The 23,785-nt window shown below is 44.5% G+C and overlaps 1 protein-coding gene across 8 annotated transcripts in view; it reads left to right on the top strand.

The window, feature by feature from the left end:
* The window catches only part of ERG (ETS transcription factor ERG), a 316,294-nt gene that overhangs the window by 280,984 nt on the left and 11,525 nt on the right, over window positions 1-23,785 (top strand). For 5 of the 8 annotated variants that reach the window (XM_061424857.1, XM_061424853.1, XM_061424872.1 and 2 more), the window contains 5 exons: window positions 10,310-10,513; window positions 11,340-11,420; window positions 13,381-13,452; window positions 22,572-22,640; window positions 23,313-23,369. In XM_061424857.1, the coding sequence (XP_061280841.1) occupies window positions 10,310-10,513; window positions 11,340-11,420; window positions 13,381-13,452; window positions 22,572-22,640; window positions 23,313-23,369 (483 nt within the window). The remainder of the gene's footprint in view (window positions 1-10,309; window positions 10,514-11,339; window positions 11,421-13,380; window positions 13,453-22,571; window positions 22,641-23,312; window positions 23,370-23,785) is intronic. The other 3 variants (XM_061424862.1, XM_061424865.1, XM_061424871.1) reach the window with 2 other exon arrangements.

Below are 23,785 nucleotides of genomic sequence, written 5' to 3'. Positions count from 1 at the left end.
TATGGAAAAGAATGGATGAAGGAGAAATAGAATTCCTAGAAACACAGGAGAGTATTCAAAATTCAGATCAGAGAATATAAAAAACTCAGTATATGGATTAAACAATTGATATGAAAAGACTGAGAAGCGAATTAAAGATTGTTTTCAGAGTATTGCACAGGGACAAAAAGGGGAAGTTTAAGAAGAAAAGTCAATGGTTGGGAAGCACTCAGCGTAGACCTATTAGAAGTTCTGGAAAGAGGGAATAAAGAGAATGGATGAGATGCAATACTTGAAGAGATAAACAGCTAAGAGTTTCCCAAAATCGATGAATAAAACCATTCTCCAAATATAGGAAACACCGTCTAGAGAAGGATGAAGAAGAATTCATCTTCTCTAATCACATTACCGTGAGACTGCAGAACACCAGAGACAACTTTAGAGGCAAATAATGAGAGACAGGGACTTTCGCTGTGGTCCAGTGGTTAGGACTCTGTTCTGAGGCTCTGAGTTCCATCCCTGGTCAAAGATCTGAGATGCCACATGCCACTCGATGTGGCAAAAAAAAAAAAAAAAAAAAAAAGACCACTTAGCGAATTCACTAATTACCCCCCTATAAAAAGAAAGAAGACAGACTATCAGAAAATAATGCCAGTTATAAGGACAGCAAACCTCTCAATAGCCAAACAGGGCACAGAGGACAATAGAAGGAGATTTCCAGGAACTGGGAGAAACTGAGAAAGCTCTAGGTCTATTCTGGTCTCTTAACATCCTTTTTCCTGCCACAGACTCTATTGAATAAAAATATTGACTGACATTACTATATAAGCAGAGCAATGAATGACTGGTGTTAAAGGTTCCTAAATACCTTATGTTCTCTGGGCAAAGGACATTTGGGGATTAAATTTTTATTTTGTATAAAGATTAAGAAGTGAAGAAATTGGAGTAGAATGTTAAACACCCAACCAGTAGAGAAACAAACAAAAAGGAGCAAAGAAAAATAGATGAAGTCAATCAGATACTTGAAAGGAGAAACAACAGATATGGCAGTCACAGAAAGCGTGAAGTGTTAGAAGTCAGATACACCAGTAACAATAAATGTACGTAGATCAAACTTGTCATTAGAGACCGAGAATGATAAAATGGATTTTTTAAAAGTACTCCAGAGTTAGCTATGTACTATTTACAGAAACATCTGACACAGACAAGGAATCCCAGTAAACAGATGGGAATAGATACACTAGCCAAATTGCAGTCAAAATAAAGCTGGCAAGAATGGAAACAGAAAGCATTACTGGAGAAAACTGATAGTCACCACATGATAAAAAGTGTTTACATTTATGAAGAATGTACGGTAATAAAGCTGAATGTACCTAATAACATAGCCTCAAAATACATAAAGAACTACACAGAGAAATAGACCAGTTCATTTTAGTGAGAGATTTTAATTTGCCTTTCTCAGCTTTTGATAGATCAATGACATGGCAATTATGTGTGAATTACTAATTTTGATCTAGTGGTTATTTATAGAAACCTGTACTCAACGATTAGAAGCCTTCTTTCTAAGCACTCGAAGGGCATTTGCAGAAATGGAGCATGCCATAGGAGTAACAACCATTATTCAAAAAATCAGTATCATATACACCTCATTCACTGACAAAAGTACAATAAAACTAGAAATCAGTAATTATCAAAACAGTGACTGAACCACATTCATCGTTTGGAAATGAAAAGATTCAGAAGTAACCTTAACTGTAGGCTCTTTTCTTAAGCTCAAATTTCAATTTATTGAGGCTCAAATTTGAGCCAGTTCTCTTTTTCAGGCTTCTTTATAAATGTAAAATTTGTTCTGATGAGGCGGCAAAATACTAAATCTTATTTTTGCAGGCTTCTGAGTGTCTAGAACAGCAGACTGGCAGCCTCGCCAGGGTCTGGTTTTATAAACAAAGACCTCACAGGCTTGTGATATGACTTAGAAATGTAATTTATTTTTGTTGGTATTTTTTCATGACCATGGGTGATTTTTCTTTCTGGAAACCAGTATTTTACATTGATACTGTTCAAGAAAAATGACACTCAGGACTTATCACCAATTTGGTTCATTGTCGGGTGGGGCAAGTGTCTCAGAAACAGGATGCTTGCCTATATGAGGTATTTTGTTTCAAGAAGGCACCGTGTGTCTTCAGCAATGCAGTATCCTTTTGCTTAATTTAAATATCTACTTAATATTTTCCTGGCAGCAGTGGAATTCTATTAAGTCAGAATCCAGTTTCAGGGAAATGTAAAAAAAAAATTTTCAACCCTAATCCTACCCACTGCTTGTCATCCCCTCACCCCTCACCACTCCCGCCTAAACAGTGCAAATCTGCTTTGCTTTTATTTATTGTTTTAATCTCCGCTTACTGAAATAACATTTGTAAAACTTTTGGATATTAACTGTGTCATCTAAAATACAAATAAGAGGCTGCAGAGAGAGAGATGACTTTCTTTTTTAACCCTGTACCACAGGGATTTACCAGTTTGATGTCCACGCGTTGTGGAGGCTAGACATAGATGTTTTCAAAACAATTGAACTGGAGGACTGAAAACAAGGCAACTTATCTCTAGCGGCTCGTGGTTCCTCTGCCAGAAGCACCTCCTAAAGCTTCTTAAAATGAAGTGATAAATCAGACTTTTGTGTTGAAAGGAAGAGGCTTCCCCTGTGATAATAGACTGTTTATTTCAATTTAGCAGAGTTTGCAGTGCAGAATCCAGTGCGTGGATGCATTATTGCTCTGTAATGTGTTATTGTTGGCAAAGTGCTTGCCCATACATTATCTCATTGACTTTTCTCTTCCCCTAACATTTCACTTAATTGCCCACAGAAAAAAAGAAAACCTCTAGAGAGGTTGACTTTTGCATCTAAGGAATGGTTGAATCAGAACCCAAATATGAGTGTTCTGGCTCCTGATAAAACCTTTTATTTGATCACCAAATTTGCTATGCTGGATGTGAATTAAGACATTCTTTGATTCTTCAGGTATTTTCAGTGACTCTGGAATTCCTAGATCATAAAGTCCAACCTTCTTAGCAAGATCTTCAAGGTTCTCTTTGAAAGAAAGAGAAAGTGAAGTGGCTCAGCTGTGTCCAACTCTTTGCAACCTCATGGACTGTAGCCCACCAAGCTCCTCTGCCCCTGGGATTTTCTAGGCAAGAATACTGGAGTGGGTTGCCATTCCCTTCTCCATCTGTCATCGTACTGCGGTCAAAATCCTTTTTGTTCATGCAGGCTCAAGCCAAACCCTTCTGGTGAAACTCCCCCTCTGCCCGCTTTTTTTTTTTTTTTTCTGTCCCCTGATTGGGATGAATTGCTGCTTCTCTGTACTTCCACATCCTGCTTGGATAACACAGATTTCATTCCATTTTGGGGTCATCTTCATGGCTACCTCCCTCAGTAGATTGTCAGCATCTTTGTCTTGGCCACCTCTGAATCCCTGCAGTACTTGTGTATATCGTAAATGCTTAGTTAAATTCAGCTTAGTCTAAGGACTAAGACTGTTGGTCTTAAGACGAAAGTCCTATTGGTCTGTGGAATGTACACATTGTTTTATAAATGTCTACCGACAGTTGACTAGTAGTAAAGAAGGGTAAGGAAGATGTGGTACATACATGCAATGGAATACTGCTCAGCCATGAACAGGGCAAAATCATGCCATTTGTAGCAACAGGAATTCAACTAGAGAATGATTATACTAAGTGAAGTAAGAATGATAAACATCATATCACTTATATATGGAATCTGAAATATGACACAAGTGAATCTATCTAGGAAACAGAATCAGGGACATGGAGAACAGACTGGCGGTGCCATGGGGAGGACAGGTTGGGGTGGACTGGGGGTTTGGGATTAGCAGATGCAAACTGGTATAAACAGAGTGGGTAAGCAACAAGCTCCTACTCTGTCGCACAGGGAGCTATATTCAATATCCTGTGATAAACCATAATGGAAAAGAATATATGTGTGTAGAACTGAATCACTGTGCTATGCAGCGGAAATTAACACAACCTGGTAAGTCAACAAGACTCCAATTAAGAAAACAATGCCATTATAAAAAAAAGAAAAGAAACCCCAGGCTCAGTGATGAGGTTAGGAGACAGGTTCTGAGCTGCACCACTCCCTGGGGGGCAGAGGGTGTGCGATCCACCCCTGAACAGAGGCAGAGGTGACCCTGGGTTGGGGCTCATCCTGTGACCCCTCCCCTTTCTCCTTCATACGCATAGTTGGGGGTCAGGGAAAGAGGGAAGACCTGTTGAATCTTGTGGGACCTTGCGAGCTCCCTTCTGTGATGGCAGGGTGGGGCGGAAATAAGAAAACGTGGCTGATCCATCATGGGCCATGGAGGAGACCTGGAAGCCTCTCTCCTGGGTGCTCTGTGGAGCTGAAGGGTGAGCTGAGACCCCACACACTGACTTGAACCCTAAAAAAATACCCTTTTACAAGAGCAGCATCCATGTCTGGCCCAGGGAGCTTGGGGAAGCCCAGGGTGGGCCCTGCCGTGGGCAGGGACAGCGCCTCCCGTCTTGTCCTCACTTCCCTGCCCAGGGAGTCACTATCAGCTCCTAAACCTCAGGCGTGTGGAGGACAGATACCCAAAGGAGGTGGTGAGTGTGGGCAAGGGTGCAAGAAAGACGAGTCTTCAACCGGCGGGAGGTGTGTGGGCACAGACGGGGTGTGGGTTCACGACATGACAGCTGGGTGTGTGGAGATGGCAGGTCTGGGGGAAGGAAAAGCTGGGAGCGATGCTTAGGAAAACCATGGGGCCTGGGAACCTGGGGCCGTGTGCTTGACTGAAGAGTTCGGACTTGATCCTTGCAAACAGTTCTCTGTAGAACACCCATAGAGGCGGTCTAGAGTAACGGCGCCCCAGAGACAGGTTGGAAAGGAGTGTCCTCATTTACTCTATCAAGCGGTCATATTTTCATATTTTGTTTTTAATATTCTTGGCTTCTAAATGTATAGGGCAGAGGTGTGGAGATCTAATTCCAAAAGTATATAGAAGTAACCTGACTTGGTGTAATTTTGTTCTTTTCCAATGAAACAACTCCCATGAATGAACTGGATAAAAAATGTAGTATTAAAATTTTATGAAAATGTCACAAAAACATTTTAGCAAATGTAAATGTGCAGTCCTTTGTGGGACCTTGTTTTGATTTTGAAACACAGAGTATATATATATATATATTTTATAAGTAACTGTTTAACCAAAGTATCACATGTTCATTGTAGAAAAAAAGAGAAGATAATGTTGAGTGAAAAGAAAAAAAATTTAAATCTCCATTGCCTTTTGCTCAGATGCAATAATTGCCATATCAATGCCTATCTCTTGAAAATTCTTTCCAAGGATATATTTGTATTTCTTTGAAGAATATAATTATACGACCATAATGTTTTCAAAAATTTTAATCTATTTTGAACATTTTTTATATCAGTAACTACATTCAGCCGTGTAATTTTTAGTCTCTAAATATCACAAGAATGTTCCTAAATGTACAGCAACTTAACTCGTTCTTTTTTGTGTGGGACATTTAGGGTGTTTCCAATGTTTGGCTATTATAAACAGCACTACAAAGAACATCCTTGAAAATAAATCATTGCGTACTTCCTCTATGATTTCCTAAGGATGAATTTCTAGAAGTGGAATTTTTAGTTCAGAGAATACACACAGTTTTTAAAAGGCATCTGAAAAGTACTGCCTAACTGATGACTGGGAAGGTTGTAGGAATTTATGCTCATGCCAGCAGGACAAGAGAAGGGCCATTTGACCAATCTGAAGCCAGAATTTTAGCGGTAATTGTGCAGATCAAAGAGAAATTGGCCTCCGGGGTCTTGCATGAGATTCCCTTAAAAGGAAAATTGAAAGAGCCATCGCAACCTTGAGCTTAGCGAGGGAAACCCATTAACAGGCACACCAAGGGGTGCTGCAGAGAGATTGGCCTTCTTCTGGCTGTCTTCCTGAGGTGTCACCTGGCCATGGTAAGGTGAAGCCAGCCACTTTCAGGAAGGTATTTATGTATCATTTTCAGAATGTGTTTCCACTATTAAGAGAAGAAAACGCCTTCCCAGAGTGAACTGATTTCTAGGAAGTAGTTACACCAAAGCATAGTCCTTCCATGTGTTCTAACCCAGTGGTGGAATTTACAGGAAATGACTTGGGGACCCTGTGGAAGGGAGGACCTTCTTTCCCAGAGGGCTTCCTCTGCATAGAACTAAGGAAAGAGGGCTTGGATTCAGAGCATCCTGAGACCAATATATGATTTGTTTCTATATGATGAGGAGTCATGACATACCATGAGAAAAAGGGAGGAAAAAAAAAAAAAACTTTCTGTGGAAACAGTCTGAAGTTTTGAACGTTCTGTCCGTGAAAGCAGAATTCTGACCTCATGGCAGAGAGCCACCTGAACTTCAGTGACTTGGATGGAGTTAACATTCAGTTTTCACAGGCTAACAAAATGTTTCCATGTGGTTGGATTACAAACGCATAGGCATACCTTTCTGTCAACGCTGCCATTTGAGCTTTTGTAGATATTCTGTGCTTTGTAGCAGAACCAGAGATCTTAGTTAGGCATGGGTCCTGTGACCATGGATTCTGCATGGAGGTACTCACCTAGGCCAGCACTTCCGCAGGCTTCGTGTGGACACAGGTCAGCTGAGAATCCTATGAAAATAGACTCAGATTCAGCAGGCCTGCATGGCGCCTGGGGATTCTGTGTTTCTAATTAGGTCCCAGGGAATGTAGAGGCTTCCAGGTCCTGTGATCACACTCTTAAGGAGTGAAACCCAGGAGTAGATGGTCTGAACCACATTAGAATTACCTGGACAGCTTTTAACAACTGATACCCAGGTTGCCCTCCAGCAGATTTCATTCAGCATCTCTGTGAGTGAGAGTGGGCATCTGTAGTTTTTGGTGTTTTTTTCTGTCTCCCCATGACTCTCATGTGGAGCCCAGGGCATGGACCAATGCAGATTCCTTCACATGTGGGTGGGGAGGGGGATGCAGGGGTCTTCACTGATAAGTAAATTGGGTATATTCATGGGGAGGGGGTGTGCAAGAGCTGCTTGAATGATGAACTGTACCTCCATGGATGGACTTGAACACATCCTGAAAATACAGTGCCGAGTGCCAAAAGCAAACTAGATGTCGTTTATATTAAGTTGCAAGGCACACAACAATATGTTAGTGGATACAGCAAGACTATTCAGATATGCACAGAGGCAATGGATGCAACATTTCAGGATAGTGGTCTCTCTGGGGTGTCCAGGAGGGCAATGGGCTGGGGATGAATTCTATTGGAGTCGAAATAATTCGTTTTTACTAAGAAACATGTGAAACCGTAGGGAAGAAACAAAAGAAGGGAGGGAGGGGGAGACAGGAGAGTGAGAAGGAAAAGGAGAGAAGGAGGGAAGGCGGCACGTGACTGGCTGTTTCTCGCGGTTACTCTGTTGTTTCTGGAATACAGAGTGTATTCCAACAGCACATCAATGCCCATGCTTGAGCAGCCTCAAACATTAGTAAGAGCAAACGGGATTCAGAACTATTAAGGTAGAAAGCGATGAAAGGGTGGTCTCTTCCCACAGCAGATGTTTCCACTCACGATGATCTGCCCTCTCCCAGCCTGTCCAGAGACCCCCAGACCTAGGTTTTCATTCCACAAGGGAAGCAGACACAGAGGAGAGAAGCAGTCTCCGGGGGTCACGGCACTGAGAGACCCGGGGGTTAGACGAACTCTGGCCTTTTGTTCTCGGTCCCGATGTCTCCTGGTGCTCAGGGACCCCAGGGAGGAGTCGCATCTCCCAGCGAGGCATACGGGGTACCCTCCACCCAGGCTGTTTGCGTGGGGTGCGCTCAACTTGAGTTTCTGTTGAGGGGATCACCTGCCCCTTCTCCCCAGGGCCCTGGCTTCCTAGTCCTCGGGGGTCGCCTTCCGTACACGGTGGCCGAGCATGACGACGCTGCCTGCATCCTGTGGGTGTTTGTGCCTGGGTTGTGGAATGTGAACGCCCCCAGACAGCTTGCCTCCTGCAGGTGTGAGTGAGTTGCCAGACCAGCTTCTCTGCAGGAAGAGCGTGTAACTGATGCCTTTTGCCTAGAAACACTTGCTTCCTGGGGGGTGCTAGGGTTCAGGTTGACCTTCATGTTATTTCCAATTCTGTGGTCAATATTTTCCAGTATTTCATACAAATATTGTATGTTTTTTTGTTAATATGTAATTAACATCTTCCTGATATATGTTCTTTTTTTCATATAAAGACACCAGTATTTTTTAAGAAAAGTTTTCATTGGTTCTTATTCATTTTTTCCTCATTGTTTTTTAAAATTTATTTTTTCTAAATTTTATTTATTTTATGGGTGTGCCGTGCAGCATGTGAGATCAGGTATCAAACCCAGGCTCCCTGCATTAGAAGCGGAGAGTCTAACCACTGGACTGCCAGGGAAGTCCCTCCCATTTTTTTTTTTTAATTGAAGTTTGGTTGATTTTCAGTGTTAGGTTAGTTTCAGTGTAGAGCAAAACGATTCAGATATTCTTTATTCAGATGAATAAATGAATAAGTAAAAAGAAATGAATAAGAAGAAAACCTTATCCCTCCAGGAAACTTCAGGTTAATTGAGCAACAAAGAAGCAAGTGGTATGATGAATCCTAAACTTCCAGGATAATTCCCTTTAAACTTTTTTTTTTTTTTTGTCCTTGCAGTTTTATTTTTTTTTTCTTTTTTTTTTTTAAATTTTATTTTATTTTTAAACTTTACAATATTGTATTAGTTTTGCCAAATATCGAAATGAATCCGCCACAGGTATACCCGCATTCCCCATCCTAAACCCTCCTCCCTCCTCCCTCCCCTACCCTCCCTCTGGGTCGTCCCAGTACACCAGCCCCAAGCATCCAGTACCGTGCATCGAACCTGGACTGGCGACTCGTTTCATACATGATATTATACATGTTTCAATGCTATTCTCCCAAATCTCCCCACCCTATCCCTCTCCCACAGAGTCCAGAAGACTGATCTATACATCGGTGTCTCTTTTGCAGTCTCATACACAGGGTTATTGTTACCATCTTTCTAAATTCCATATATATGCGTTAGTATACTGTATTGGTGTTTTTCTTTCTGGCTTACTTCACTCCGTATAATAGGTTCCAGTTTCATCCATCTCATTAGAACTGATTCAAATGTATTCTTTTTAATGGCTGAGTAATACTCCATTGTGTATATGTACCACAGCTTTCTTATCCATTCATCTGCTGATGGACATCTAGGTTGCTTCCATGTCCTGGCTATTATAAACAGTGCTGCGATGAACATTGGGGTACACGTGTCTCTTTCCCTTCTGGTTTCCTCAGTGTGTATGCCCAGCAGTGGGATTGCTGGATCATAAGGCAGTTCTATTTCCAGTTTTTTAAGGAATCTCCACACTGTTCTCCATAGTGGCTGTACTAGTTTGCATTCCCACCAACAGTGTAAGAGAGTTCCCTTTTCTCCACACCCTCTCCAGCATTTATTGCTTGTAGACTTTTGGATGGCAGCCATTCTGACTGGCGTGAAATGGTATTGAGATCAGTGTTGTTTTTGACTGACCAGCATCCCTTCCATCCCTTTGGATCAACTCCTTGATGTTTCCTGGAGCCCCCTCTCTCTGTTGTCAGTCCATGTGGATCAGTCTGACTTAAACTTAGGTTTCCTGGGTGGACGTGGAATTCAGACCTGATGAATCGGCACAGCCCACCTCCTTGACCATAGTGATTGGTTCAGGAATGGCCATGGGATTCAAGTTGGTCCAGTGATTCTCAACCCTAAAGAGTTTTAGTGAACTGTGGAAAGAGGCTCAGAAGCTCTTTACGGAAGTTGTTTAGCTCTTTAGGATGGAAAACTCAAACCAACAGGGCCCAGCGTATCAAAGGAACCAGTCAGAGAATGAAGCCAGTACAGAGGAAAGAGAGGCCAATGATGGAGAGACTTGAGTCTCGTGACAGTGTTTGTGCTCTGGACCAAACCGTGCCTGAAGCTAGTATATCCCCTGGACTTTTCAGTTATGTGAATCAATAAATACCCTTCTTTGCTTAAACAAAAACAAAAAAGCTTACTTTAAAAACAGTAGTCTCTGAGCATAAGTCAGTTGTTCTTCTTCGGATATTCTCCTTGGACTGGTCCCTGAGCCTGGCTTGAAAATTCTGGAAGAGTGGCAGATGATGCTCTGGAAAGCTGTGGCTAGTGGGAGATCCCACCTGGGATATGGCTCTGCCCCAGGAGTTTGTCTTCAGGCGTTGATCAAATATTCTTCCATCCCCTTTCAGATCCCACGCTATGGAGTACAGACCATGTCCGGCAGTGGCTGGAGTGGGCAGTCAAAGAATACGGGCTTCCGGACGTTGACATCTTATTATTCCAGAATATCGACGGGAAGGAGCTGTGCAAGATGACCAAAGATGACTTCCAGAGGCTCACCCCGAGCTACAACGCTGACATCCTTCTGTCGCACCTCCACTACCTCAGAGAGAGTAAGGCGGTCCCCAGTCCCCACGAAGACCACTGTCTGAGGTCCTTCTTAACCTCAGATGCAGAGGATTCAGCCCTCTTGCTGCCCTAACCTGATTCCCATTAGGATCTGAGAGAATGCTCAGAAGGTGATGACTTAGCCAGATGCGGAGTGAAAGTGGCTCTTTTATAAGAAGCAGCAAAGTCACCTCCAGTGTTCCGTTGCTCCTCCAGGGTTCCCCTGACCGAGAAGATCATGTATCAGAGGGAAAGAGCTTTACCCGGTCACACGTTAGTTCATCTCCATGAGGTCCAAACAGGAGAGACATTACCGTAGGGCTCCTACTTGATGGGAAGTATGGCATTCATCTTCCTGAGAGCCAAACCAAACTCCCTTGCATACCCCACTGGAGCACAAATTGAGGAGCGTTTTTGCTTGGTACCTTGAGATGTGGCTTAGCCTGTCAGAATGGGAATGGCATCTTGGCAATGAGAGGCATGAATCTACAGAGTCTGCTGCATGCTTTAACATTTCAGAGGTCAAGCACAATCAGAAGGAGCTAGTCGAGATAGTGCTACAGTGGGTGGTGTGAACTCTCTGGTGTAAATGCTTTGCCTGGCATCCCTGGATTCAATATAGGCCCCCATCTAGGTTTTAACATGCTAACTGGTAGCAGAGCCATGGAGAGATTTCCAAGCAGCCCATGATATTTAGGGTGGGGAGTGTTGGGGGTGGGAGGAGGGGCAGATATTTTCTTTCTTCTTCTTTTTTTTTTTTAATTTTTCAAGGAAGGTAATTCTCTCTCTCTTTTTTTCATTTGGATGTTGCCTTTTTGTTTTGTTTTGTAGCACCTCTTCCACATTTGACTTCAGATGATGTTGATAAAGCCTTACAAAACTCTCCACGGTTAATGCATGCTAGAAACACAGGTAATGCTGGCCCCGCCCCTTGCCCCCAGGACAAGCGTAGGCTTTTGTTCACAGGTCACATGCTTTCCAGGTAGAACATGGGACAGCCAGTGCGTCAGGAAGGCAGATGGCAGAGGTGGATGGTGGAGGGGTCCTTGGTAGATCAGGGCTCTGTGTTGGTGCTTCCGCAGCCTCTTTGGTCTCTGAGTACTCCCCTGCTTTCCTTGCCAGTCAGAGGATTTCTTTCAGCCAAGAGATGTGCGGGATTAGCTTCTAGCCATAGCCTCAGCTCACTTTGCTGGGTCACTGTCTGCTGCTCTGAGTGCTCCAATATGCCCTGTGCTGACTGTAGAAACTAAAAGCATGTCCTATGTAAAGGGGCCCTTCGCATCCTCCTTTTTCTCCTTTGAAAATTAAAGGCTGAGAACTCAACACTTTTATTTTATTTATTTATTTTTTTAATTCTTAAAGGAGCATTTACTAGGACAAGCAGGGATTATACTTTTCCCTTTTTGGTAAAGTTTTAGGCCATTGGACTTGACTTGCATCTTCTTGCACAGACCTTGTACTTTTGCAAAAGGCAGTAGGAGGGAATGTTGGTTGCCTCTGGGGAGCTTTTGTTGCGAGGGAGGCTATGTTATGATTTTGAAAGATTTGAAATTAGTGACTAACCAAATACCTGCTATTCCATATCTTAACTATTGATTCTACATCTTATTAATATTTATTTATCTTATTTTTTTTGGCCTGAGCCTGACAGAGTTTAACATGATGCTTCTTCCTGGCTAACCCTTCTCCCTCCCCTCCCAGTAAAGGCTGAGAGTAGAGGCTGGGCTTTCTGTGGATGAATGTGGTCCTGGTGGCATCCCTTTTCTCCATTGTGATGAAGACACTGTGTAAGCCTGACCACAGGCTGCCAACCCCACTGTATCATTTTCCCGGGACCCTCTGCCACTCCCAGGCTAGGGAGAAAACCATCGAGTGTTGGAAGGACCAAGTAACCCCTCATAAGCAAGCCAGCCAATTCATGGTCAACCCACACAGAGAAATGCAGCCATTTCCCAAATATTTGCTGTGTTATTTTTAAACATACAATATGAGTGAGTCCAAGCTTGAGTAGAGCAGGGATTGCTAGTTGATTCTTGAGCTGGCCCTCAATGTTCAGAACGTTATGTTTTTAATCTGAAGTTTAAAAATTGCTTTGAATTGATCCTACACTTTTCTGATGTAGGTTACACAATAAGCTTTTTAATAACCTCGTGGCCAGAAATAGCAAGCACCTTAGACAAAGTAATTCCCCTTCCTTAGGAAATGCTTTGAAAAGACACACTTTCAGATAACTTCATAGTCATTTAAAAATTCTTTTTAGCAGGGAATGAAAGTGTCAGGGAAGCTCTGATTTCATTATTTTTGTCTTTGCTAAACATAGAAGCAATCGAAAAGCAGGGTAGCACATTCCAAATGGACTGAGCTGGAAAAAAGGGAATTTTGTCCGTTAGCAAGTTGAGCATTGATTGAGAGAGAGAAAGGGAAGACAGGCATATGAAAAGAGATGCGAATTCATTTTTAATTAGATCCATATATTCTTTGGCAAAATAGTTATAATTTTTTGGTACTACTTTCCAAGGGCTCCGTAAAAATGTTTTATGGATTTTTATACAATTTGAAAATGAAAACACCCAGCATGGAATTGTTCTAATAAAGCTAGCTTGTGGGAGGATGGAGAAACACAGGAAGGGGCTTCAGGAGGAAGCTGAATAATCCAAACCCAAGACCCTGTATGCCAAGTGGAGCATCCCTTCCAGCTTCAGCAAAGGTTTCTGACGCGCGTCCTTGCCCCTGCTGCCCAGATCAGGTGTGGCTGGTTCCAGAAGGCTGCCTGCCTCGGTTGTCAGGGGGAGAGTAGGCTAGGCACTGTTGCTGAGACGGACGACCACGGCAGCAAGACCTTCACGTTTTCTGTCTTTCCTTTTGTCTGCAGGGGGTGCAGCTTTTATTTTCCCAAATACTTCAGTATATCCCGAAGCTACGCAAAGAATTACAACTAGGCCAGGTACGAAAACACCCCTGTGTCATCTGTTTTTTTTTTTTTTTTTGAGAGACATCCCAGGATGTCCTGTGAGATGCGTGACCTACGTCACGTGACACAGCTGATCTTGGATGGGAGCCCTAAACAGTCTGCCTCTGCCTCTGTGGATCTGGAGCCTAGAATCAGTCAGACCTTTCCGCTCAGAGATCACAGGGACAGTCCCTCCCTGAACTGCAGGCTGAAAAGCAGGTCAGCCCGTTCACCAACTGATCTCAGACACAGACGGGCCGAGAAGTCATTCCCAACGCCTGTCCGATTTCGAGTTTACAGAAGGATGTAGTATCATCCATCCATCCTAATTGCATAACCTGGAACCAGTGGCGCTCCCCTAACACAAGTGACCAGTTCCCAGCTGTCACGAGAGCCAGACTTTCAGAGCAGAAGCGTGTAATCGATCCTATTTACACCTGAAGCTTTATGTCTTTCCTGATGACTTAATTAGCTTATTAATTTATGTGTCATTCGTGAAAAAAAATATCAGTAGTTATCAAGGGCCAATTCATGTTAGATGCTGGGGATCTAAAGATCAGCCAGACTTCAGAGCCTCCTGTTTTCAGAAAACTGACCTGGATATTCCCCAGGTGCCCACCCACCCTCCTGAGTGCCAGCCATGGGATGCAGTGGGGAACGAGCCCACAGCACACAGCATAAAGCTCTAGATGTTTCAGTAAAGCCACCTAGAGCCAGAACAGACTTACACGCATAATATTTAACCTTACGAGTGAGGTGCCTGGAGCTGGAGGGGCAGAAACGGATGTTTAATCTAAAGCACTGATCTTGTAGTAGAAGCACCACCTCTGACAATAGCGGCTGTGGGAGCAGGAAGGGAGAAGAATTCCTCCCTAAATTCCTCCCTCCAGGAAAGGGATGGGCCATGTGCGCTGCAGTGGAAGGGCCATGTACAAGAGGAGGATGCAGTGTTGCCAGGTAGAGAAGTGCAGGGGGGTGGCCTTGGGCAAGCACGGTCCCATCACCTAAGCCCTCACTGGGATGTGCAACCCCACCAGCTGGATGGCACGAGCAAGCCTCAGAGCTGAGGAATCGCGACTCAGGGCTGTGGGATGGTTTCTGCCTCTTCACACATGGATACAGAACTCCCATCTTCCTTCCTAGACCCAAGCTGTCGCTCTTCAGCTTCTGGCATCTGTCCAGGCTGCCCAAGTCCCAGTGTGACCTGGTCCCAGGCACCAAGCTTGGGGTTTCTGTCTCTCCCCATCGAAAAAGATGGGGGACCAGCGAGCTGACTAGCACAGGGAAAGATACTTCTCTGGGTGAGGACCGCTCTGGTACTGCAACTGAGCTGGCGATTTTGTCCTCTGACCTCATAAAGTTTTCTCCCCTGTCCCTCCTGAAAAGCACAGCAGAAAAGCTCAGCCAACGTGCTTTGTTATCTCTGACGCAGACCATGTACGTAATCGTGGACAAGACTCAGGGTCTGCAGTGATCTAGACTGGCTCCAAAGGAACCCCCCACCTGTACTGGAAAAGGAGCATCACAGTGCACGTGTCATGCTAGGTCTAGACGTGCCTGAGCTAACTGCTAGTAAATGCACCTTTGGGAGGTCACGGAAAGTATAGGAAAATCATACTGATTTCCCAAGTGTTTTAAAGAAGTTCCCACCCATACTCAGAGAAGCAGAAGCTGCCTGTAAACTGTAGCCTACTATGCTCCTCCGTCCGTGGGATTTTCCAGGCAAGAGTACTGGAGTGGGGTGCCATTGCCTTCTCCAGAGGATCTTCCTGACCCAGGGATCGAACCCAGGTCTCCTGCACTGTAGGCAGACCCTTTACCCTCTGAGCCACCAGGGAAGTCCATAAACCTTTGGCCAAGGGTTGCTCATTTGTTTGTCTGAAGAGATTTCATGGATGTGTCTGAGTCTCAAAAGCTGAGGATTTTGAGCTGGTGTTGGGATCATGGGGGCATACGAGTTGGTTTAGTGTGATGGTCAGGACTACATGCTGCTTCACAGACGGAACAGTAGGTCTTTTGACTTCCCTGGGGGTCTGGTGGTCAGACTCTGCGCTTCCAGTGCAGGGGGCAAGGGTCTGATCCCTGATTGGGGAGCTAAGACCCCATGTGCCACTTGACTCAAAAAGAGAAAACCGTGGGCCCTAGAGTTTCTTTTTACCCTATTTGAGGATGTGGTGGATTTGGAAGAGGTCCTTTTCTTAATATTATAAAGTTTTATTCATATTTTTATATCCTCTTTTTAAATTTGTTTTTAATTGGAGGATAATCGCTTTGCACTAATGGGTTGGTTTCTGCCATGCATCAACATGAATCAGCCACGGGTGTACACATGTCCCCTCCCTCCTGAACCTCCGTCCCACCGCCCACCCCATCCCACCCCTCTAGGTTGTCACAGAGCCCCGGGTTCTGACTCCCTGCGTCATGCAGCAAATCCCCGCTGGCTGCCTGGGGTACACATGATGATGCATCTGTTTCAGCGCTGCTGTCTCAGCCCGTCCAACCCTCTCCTTCCCTCGCTGTGTCCACATGTCTCTTCTCCGTGTCCGAGTCTCCACTGCTGCCCTGCATGTAGGTTCATTAGCACCATCTGGAGCGTCCAGGTGTCAGAGAGGAGAGTGGCTGGGAGGACCATGCTGGGACACCCCAGGGAGACACAAGGGTGGCTAACGCTCATTCACCTGGCGAAACCCTGATCATGCACTTTCCTTCCATCTGTCATCCGAATGTGACTTGGAAGAGACTCAGATTTGTACCAAAATACCTGTTTTGAGGATTGCCGCTGTGATTCTGAAAGGAGATGTAAATATTGGTGTCTGAGATATCTACGAAGAATTCAAATCAGAGCAAACGAGCCAGAGAGCTGTTTGCTGTCAGACAGACTGAGAGATTTGAACCTGGGGAGAGTAGACTTGTTTGTACACTTGGGGTGGACCCACGATCAGCCTTTCAGGGATGACTTGGTAGTGGTGCAGTTGGAGAAGGTCGTGATGGCTTGGGAGGGGTTGGGGAGGGGCCAACGGGTGGTGCAGGGGTCCCTGGGAGAAGGGGTCTCTGGGAATCTGACCGTGTGCCTGTGGTCAGTGGGTTTCTTTCAGAAGAGGTGGTTGCTGACTCTTTCCTGGGGAGAGGTCCTTGGGGATAGAGGCCTGAGTTCCCATTGCCCTGCACCCTTGGCTTGCAGCGTCTGTCCATGTCTCTGATCTCACACTCACGGAGACAGAGGACTCCTGCCTCCCATCCACCTGTCCTGCCACGTCCAGCGTCCTGATGCTCCCTCGCACCTGCTTCCTTTCCTTCCTTCTTCAGCACCCAGCCCTTGGCGGCCTGCCCCACCTTCCCTTCCCTCTTGTCACAGTCCGTCTCCCCGAGTCGATCCTGTATTCCGGAGTTCCTTTGCGGCCTGCCCTGTCCAGTGGCTGCATCCTTTCAATTCCCCCGACAATCAGCCGGGACCACCCGGTGACCTTACAAGATAACACACGATGGACGACATACTCCTTTGTTCAAGCTTCAGCCCCTCTTCCCGTGCTTGTTCCTATTTATTCATTTCCAAACTGTCCTGATTCAGAATGCACCCTCTTTCGTGATCCCTTTGTTGAATTAGCATGTTGATGAGTCTGTCCACTCCTCTTGGAAAATCCTAGCACATGGGCAGATCCGTTTACATTCTTTTTTTGTGATCGCATTTCATGGCATCACATGCGTTTCTCTGAGAGTCAGTTATTATTACCAGAAGTCCTTTCCCCATCTTCCCCAGAGGCACCCTCCTCCTTTTTTGCTGAGTGCACGCCTTTTGGGGACGATGGCCCCTTGAGGCCTCAAGGGGCATAGAGACAAGTCTGACTGGGGGAAACTTGCAGGCTGGCTTTTGACCTCGCGTAAGCCCTGCCTGGTACCTTGGGCACAGTGTACGTGAAAGCTCTGGTGTAAGCCCAGGACGATCTGTAACCCTACCCGCTCCTCCATCACCATGGCAACCCATGCACCGTGATACACATCTAGGATGTTGTTGAAAGAGAGTAGAGTCTTGGGTCTGCAAGTGCAGCCTTGACTTTGGCTTTTGAGCTGGTGCTCTTCAAGCGTGTCTCGGAATCTGCAATGATTCCTCCTTCAGGGTTTGCAGCACAGTGCCCATCAGCATCTCCAGTCACAGCAAGACCACACAGCTAATGCCCTGTCTCCTCAGATGAGCCTGCAGCACGTGGCTGAAAATGCATTCTTGCCTTTGCCCTGACTCTGCTATAACCACAGACCTGCAAACCTGGTTGAGAAGGGAAGGTGAAATGCAGCCCCTCCACCCCCCCGCCACCTGCCGCCAGATCGCCATGCCTTTGACAGAGGAGTTTAGAAGACTGTAGGGAGAGCTGGAGGAGAACGAGAGAGGGTAATTTCATCACGGTAGTAGGCTTTACTGTAAAAATCCCATGCATTAAGTGGGAGTTTAGAGATTAGTTTTGGGCCACAGCTCTTGGTGTTTGTGTCTTTGCCGTAAGCATCCAAGCTCATTGTGAGCTGGCAGAATCCATCCTTTCACATCCAGCACAGCCTGGGACCTCCAGAGTTGCTTCGTACATGTGGCATGGGTCCTGCAGAGGGAGGGTAAGCCCTCTCACGAGCCAAGTTCTGGTCCTTTAAAGTGGCGGGTGGACTTGAAGAGGGCTAGTGGGGCTATTCAGTGATCCTGATGAAAAGAGAACATAAAACTTGGTGAACCTAATCTTGCAAGAAGGACAGCAAGGATGCTGTCTTACATCGTTGATGTCTAGAGGAGGGAGCAATGGTGGGGAGGAGTCTCATTCAGAATCAGGAACTGATCTTGTTGCTGTTCAGTCACTAAGTCATGTGCGACTCTTTGCGACCCCATGGGCTGCCGTATACCAGGCTCTTCTGTCCTCCACTATCTCCCGGAGTTTGCTCAAATTTATGTCCATTGAGTCAGTGATGCCATCCAACCATCTCATCCTCTGCTGCCCCCTTCTCCTTTGGCCTTCAATCTTTCCAAGAATCAGGGTCTTTTCCAAGGAGTCAGCTCTTCGCATCAGGTGGCTAAAGTATTGGGGCTTCAGCTTCAGCTTCAGTATCAGTCCTTCCAATGAATGTTCAGGGTTGATTTCCTTTAGCATTGACTGGTTTGATCTCCTTGCAGTCCAAGGGACTCTCAAGAGTCTGCTCCAGCACGACAGTTATCTTAACTCCCAGGACATAAGCAAAGATGCTGGGGGGAAGGAGCCAGCAGTAGTCACAGTCCTTCTTTGTAGCTTCATGGTTTTTGGTCTAAATCATGGCAGAGAACATACTTCTTTGGTACCTTCAGCTGCCTCTGGAATGGTTCTTATAAAACTCAGTTTTAAAACAGAGTCTGTTAAAGAAATAAAAAGAGCAGAACCCATGCCAGAAAGCAGCCTTTCCTGGCACAGACCTTCTGCCAAGTTTATGAGTTAATGGCCTTGAAGATCAAAATGGAAGAGAAATGAAGGGTGGGTTGAAATGACCACCAGAAGTGACATGTAAACTGTGTTCTTACTCGAAGTCTTATGATCCACTCATCCATCAGGGGCAAATAGCAAATGTACACGGTGTCATAATTTTTCAAGCAGCCAAGGAACAGAACTGCTCAAAACTGGCTCTGCTTTGAGGTGGTGTAGCTGCTGGCGAGGTCACTGAAATGGTCGTCTTTCGTCTCAGCCAGGCTTGGTTCAACATTCCCCAGTGTCATATCCCACAGGAGGGGGCTCGGGGCCCCCACGGCACATGATCAGTAGCTGATAAGACAGCCCCAGGGCAGAATTTCATGAACAAAAACAAAGCTCCACTTATCTTCCGTGGCAATATGCTCACGAGCACATTAATCATTGTTCATGTAAACATCTTAAGTTCTTGGCTAAGAATCAGGCTTGGAGTTGTTTAGGTCCTGACTGATTTTCGAGGCAGGATGGGACATGGTTGTGCATGCTAAGAAGGACTTCACGAAGACAGAGTCTTAAAATATTTTTCTATTCGTGGCTTGGTGCTTGATTTCTTCCAGGTCCATTTCACGGGCAGTCTTATGTTTAAGATAGTAGCAGACTCACCGACGGACACTGGCTACTAATTGCATTCATGTGCTCATATTTCAGGCAAAAGCATTCAATCTAGAACTTGGTCCTCTCATTATTGGCATTCACAGACTCAGATAGCGTTTCTGAAATAATTATCTGGAGGAACACAGGTTTGTAGAAAAGAAAAATGGAAACTGTCTAGAACAGGCTTTCTCAAACTTCAGCGTACAGCCAAGTCAAGAGAGATCTTGTTTTGAAATTGAAGTATCGTTGATTTAGAATGTCATGATATTTTCTGGTTTACAGAAAAAAATGATTCAGTTTTATATATATATGTGTGTGTGTGTGCGTGTGTGTGTGTATACATATATATACCTACACATATATTATTTTTCTGATTCTTTTCTCCTATAAGTTTTTACAAAATACTGAGTATAGTTCCCTGTGCTGTACAGTAGGTCCTTGTTGGTTCTCTGTTTTATTTTTAGTGATGTGTATATGTTAATCTCCTAATTTATCCCTCCCCCACCTTAGGAAACCATAAGCTTGTTTTCTATGTCTGTGGGTTTATTTCTATTTTGTATATAAGCTCCTTTGTATCATTTTTTTTAAGATTCCATATGTAAGTGATATCATATATTTGCCTTTCTCTGTCTGCTGCTAAGTCGCTTCAGTCGTGTCTGACTCCGTGCGACCCCACAGGCGGCAGCCCACCAGGCTCCTCCGTCCCTGGGATTCTCCGTCTGGCTTACTTCAGTAGAGTGCTAATCCCTAGGTCCTTCTATGTTACTGCAAACGGCATAATTTAATCCTTTTGTATTGCTGAGTAATATTCCATTGTGTGTTTCCCTGGTGGCTCGGTGGTACAGAATCCACCTGCCAATGCAGGAGACGCAGGCTTGATCCCTGGGTCAGAAAGATCCCCTAGAGAAGAAAATGGAAATCCACTCCAGTGTTCTTGCCTGGGAAATCCCATGGACAGAGGAGCCTGGCGGGCCATGGTCCACAGGGTTGCAAAAGAGTCAGACACGACTTAGCAACTAAGCAGCATCCATACTGCGTCGCACACGTGCACCACGTCTTCTGTATCCATTTGTCAGTCACTGGACATTTAGGCTGCTTCCGTGTCTTGGCTGTTGTGAGTAGTGCTGCTAAGAACTGTGGAGTGCACATATCTTTTTTAATTATGGTTTTCTCCCGACATATCCCCAGGAGTGGGATTGCAGGGTCATATCTGGTAAAACGCAGATTCTAATTCACTAGATCTAGAGTGAGATTCTGCATTTATAACAAGCTCCCAGATGTTACCAGTACTGCTGGTCTGTGGAGAAACGAGGACCTGGAACATATTTCTGGATTCTCTTGCTTTTTCACTCCTGTTAGAAGTGAAAGGGCTTCCAGATAGAAGCCCTGTTGTCGGTGTGACTTTCTGCTCCTGTAGTGGGCTAAGATACTGTTACAATTGCCCTCCTAGATTTTTCTTTCTGAGACAGTTCTCAAATTGCAACTCTGGCTAACCATCATCTAGACCAAATGCAACTCACTGAGAATCCGTGTGCAAATACCCCCAGCGACGTAAGTTGAAATTTAGTGGTAAATCGATAGCAGCTGAAAATTTAACTCCCCTGTGTAATCCCAGCATCATAAAAATGAGAATCCAAGGCACTGGGTGGGAACCGCTTCCAGTCCCAAAATACAAAAATGCCAGTGGAGAGGGAGTGGTGCGCAGCAGCAGAGAAAGTGATCAAGCTCAACCAAAGCTCTGGAGAGTAGGATTTCACAGACCACACCAGTCGAGATGGTCGTAGCCAAACAGACCAAATGAATTAAGGCAATTCTGTGTTGGATTTCACGTTGCATTTCACTGCTTGTCTCTCTGGGACAGGAAAATGGAAAGAGACATGTCTTTTGAAACATAATCAAGCTTTTTGAAGACGGACCCACCAAATGGCCAATTGTGAACCAAGTTTAAAATCTCTCCACGTGAGAGTTTATAGCCATCTCCAGGTGTCTGGAGCAGGACACCTGCTCCAGGATGTGGGTATGGCTTTCAGCTGACCCAGTGACACATGGCATTGAACCGAGACCTACCAATCCAGGAAGATGTAGATGTGAAATGGCTCTGTCATAAGACTGCATACACCAATAGCTTTACATAGGCACAGTCAGTAAGAGCATGCATAATAACATTTCTGGAATATATTTTAAAGGAAACTTGAAACTACTTACAGTCATAATCATAATAGAGCTTGCACGGAGGGTGCCAAAATATAGTTATTCGATTTGCATATGCAAAGTGTGATGAAGGTTTATGGGACAAGTGACAGTACATTATAAATACAAAAAAAAATCATTGGCATATACTTCAGTTCTATGATCACTGCTAATATGTTGTGGGGGCAATACTATTTCAGTCTTACCGATGACTTCATGTGATTCCTTTTAGGGAAATCCTAAATTCATTTGGAGCAGGAGAAAAAGTAGACATTTGCACAGAAAAAGAGCTAGTCCCTTAAGACTGATTGAATAAAAGTGGATGAGGGGGATTGAGGGGTGGCTGAGAGAGGCAGGTGGCAAATAAAGAAGGCAGTACTCGTTTCCGAGGAAGAAGAGGAAGGAACACGAATGCCATTTGGTGGATTTAGGGTCCGGCCTCGAGCAGGTATCAGTTCATTCATCCATACTGCAGGCTGTGTTTCAGTCGGGTCATGCATGTAATAATAGGGTGATGGACTTCAGTCAGCTCAAGCTGGAAGCAAAACTAATAGATGGTAAGAAACTTGATACGGTCTTGACTGTGACTGTAGTGAGTTATCTTAGGGGAGTCCACCAGCTCCGAGAGAATCTGTCCATGGGAGTTCTCAGATTAATGGGTGAAAATGGGTTAGATCGATAAAAGACACAGAGTTATCTTTTGTAAATGAAACATAAATCTCATGAAACCCAGGTTGAATGTTTCTTTGGATCACTGGGTTTTCTCACTTCTTCTAATAAACACAAACTTTAAAAAGCATACAAAATAGCTATTATCAAGCCACATCATTGATCTTTTAGTCATTTTATTTGTCTTTACAGATTTACCTTACGAACCACCCAGGAGATCCGCCTGGACCAGCCATGGCCACCCCGCCCCCCAGTCGAAAGGTACGGTGTTGGTTCCTGCTGCCTTGAACCCTCTCATCACCAGGCAGTGGGTAACTCTTGATGGAGTACACGATCATTTCTTTAGCCAGTTTGTGCTTTTTCAACATACAACAACATACAACATGTGTGTCCCTTTGGCCCCAAAGTGCAACTGATCTTTAAATGCAATGATTCATTCTCTTTGGGGGTTAGACGTATTTCTAGAACAGAAAGAAGTGAACAATGTGATGTATTTCCACATGAACAAATACATGTCTCATGGGATGCTTTGAGTACAGATTCAACGCCAGGTCATTTCCCAATCTTGGCCATGTTTAAAGTATTCCTTGCTTTATTTTATTTTCCTAGTAATTTCCTTTTATGTATTTATTTTAGAGGGCGATTCATTTTCATTTGTTTTGTAAACCATCTCAAATTTTCTTTTTAGTTTTGGAAAAAATGGGGCACAAATAAAATTTTAAAATAAGTTAGAGGGCCTTTGTTTTGCTACTACGTTTACATTTGATTTTGTTTTTGGAAAAATTTTCCTTACTCTAAGATGCTTCTTATCATAAGAATAGGACTCTTTTGTTCATAACTAAGATAACTGGTAGAATGATGAACAGCAGCACCAAAATCTAGTAGTCAAACACAAGTTATGGCTAATTGTCTCTTTCATTTTTGGATTTTCAGCTGCTCAGCCGTCTCCTTCCACAGTGCCCAAAACTGAAGACCAGCGTCCTCAGCTAGGTATGTTTCAGGGAGCCTCATTATGGTCATAAAAGAAGAAATGGTCTGGCAGCATCTTTCTAAAATGTGTCACTTTCTAAATGAAATTAATGTTCCTTTGTCTTCTTTGGGACTGTTCCATATGTAAAACGGGCACCAAACTACCATTCTACTCAATTGGAAATGATTGAGTTTTTGCTAAACCATTTACAAAATCCATGCAGTAAACATGGAAAATACATTCCATCTGCACCCAGCTTCTTTGTGTCCTGGGAATTATTTGACTTTTACCTTCCAGACCACATACAACAACATCAGCCCAGAAATGCAGTGGAATGTTTCTGCTGCCAGCGCGCTGAGCAATGCAGCCAGTATTGTCCTGGGGACCGTGGGGGACTGAGGACATTTGCCCTGTTTATGTTCTGGGATGGAGAGAG

The sequence above is a fragment of the Bos javanicus genome, chromosome 1 (assembly GCF_032452875.1).
Source record: "Bos javanicus breed banteng chromosome 1, ARS-OSU_banteng_1.0, whole genome shotgun sequence".
NCBI classification, from domain to species: Eukaryota; Metazoa; Chordata; class Mammalia; order Artiodactyla; family Bovidae; genus Bos; species Bos javanicus.
This window is presented reverse-complemented; position numbering and strand designations above follow the sequence as displayed.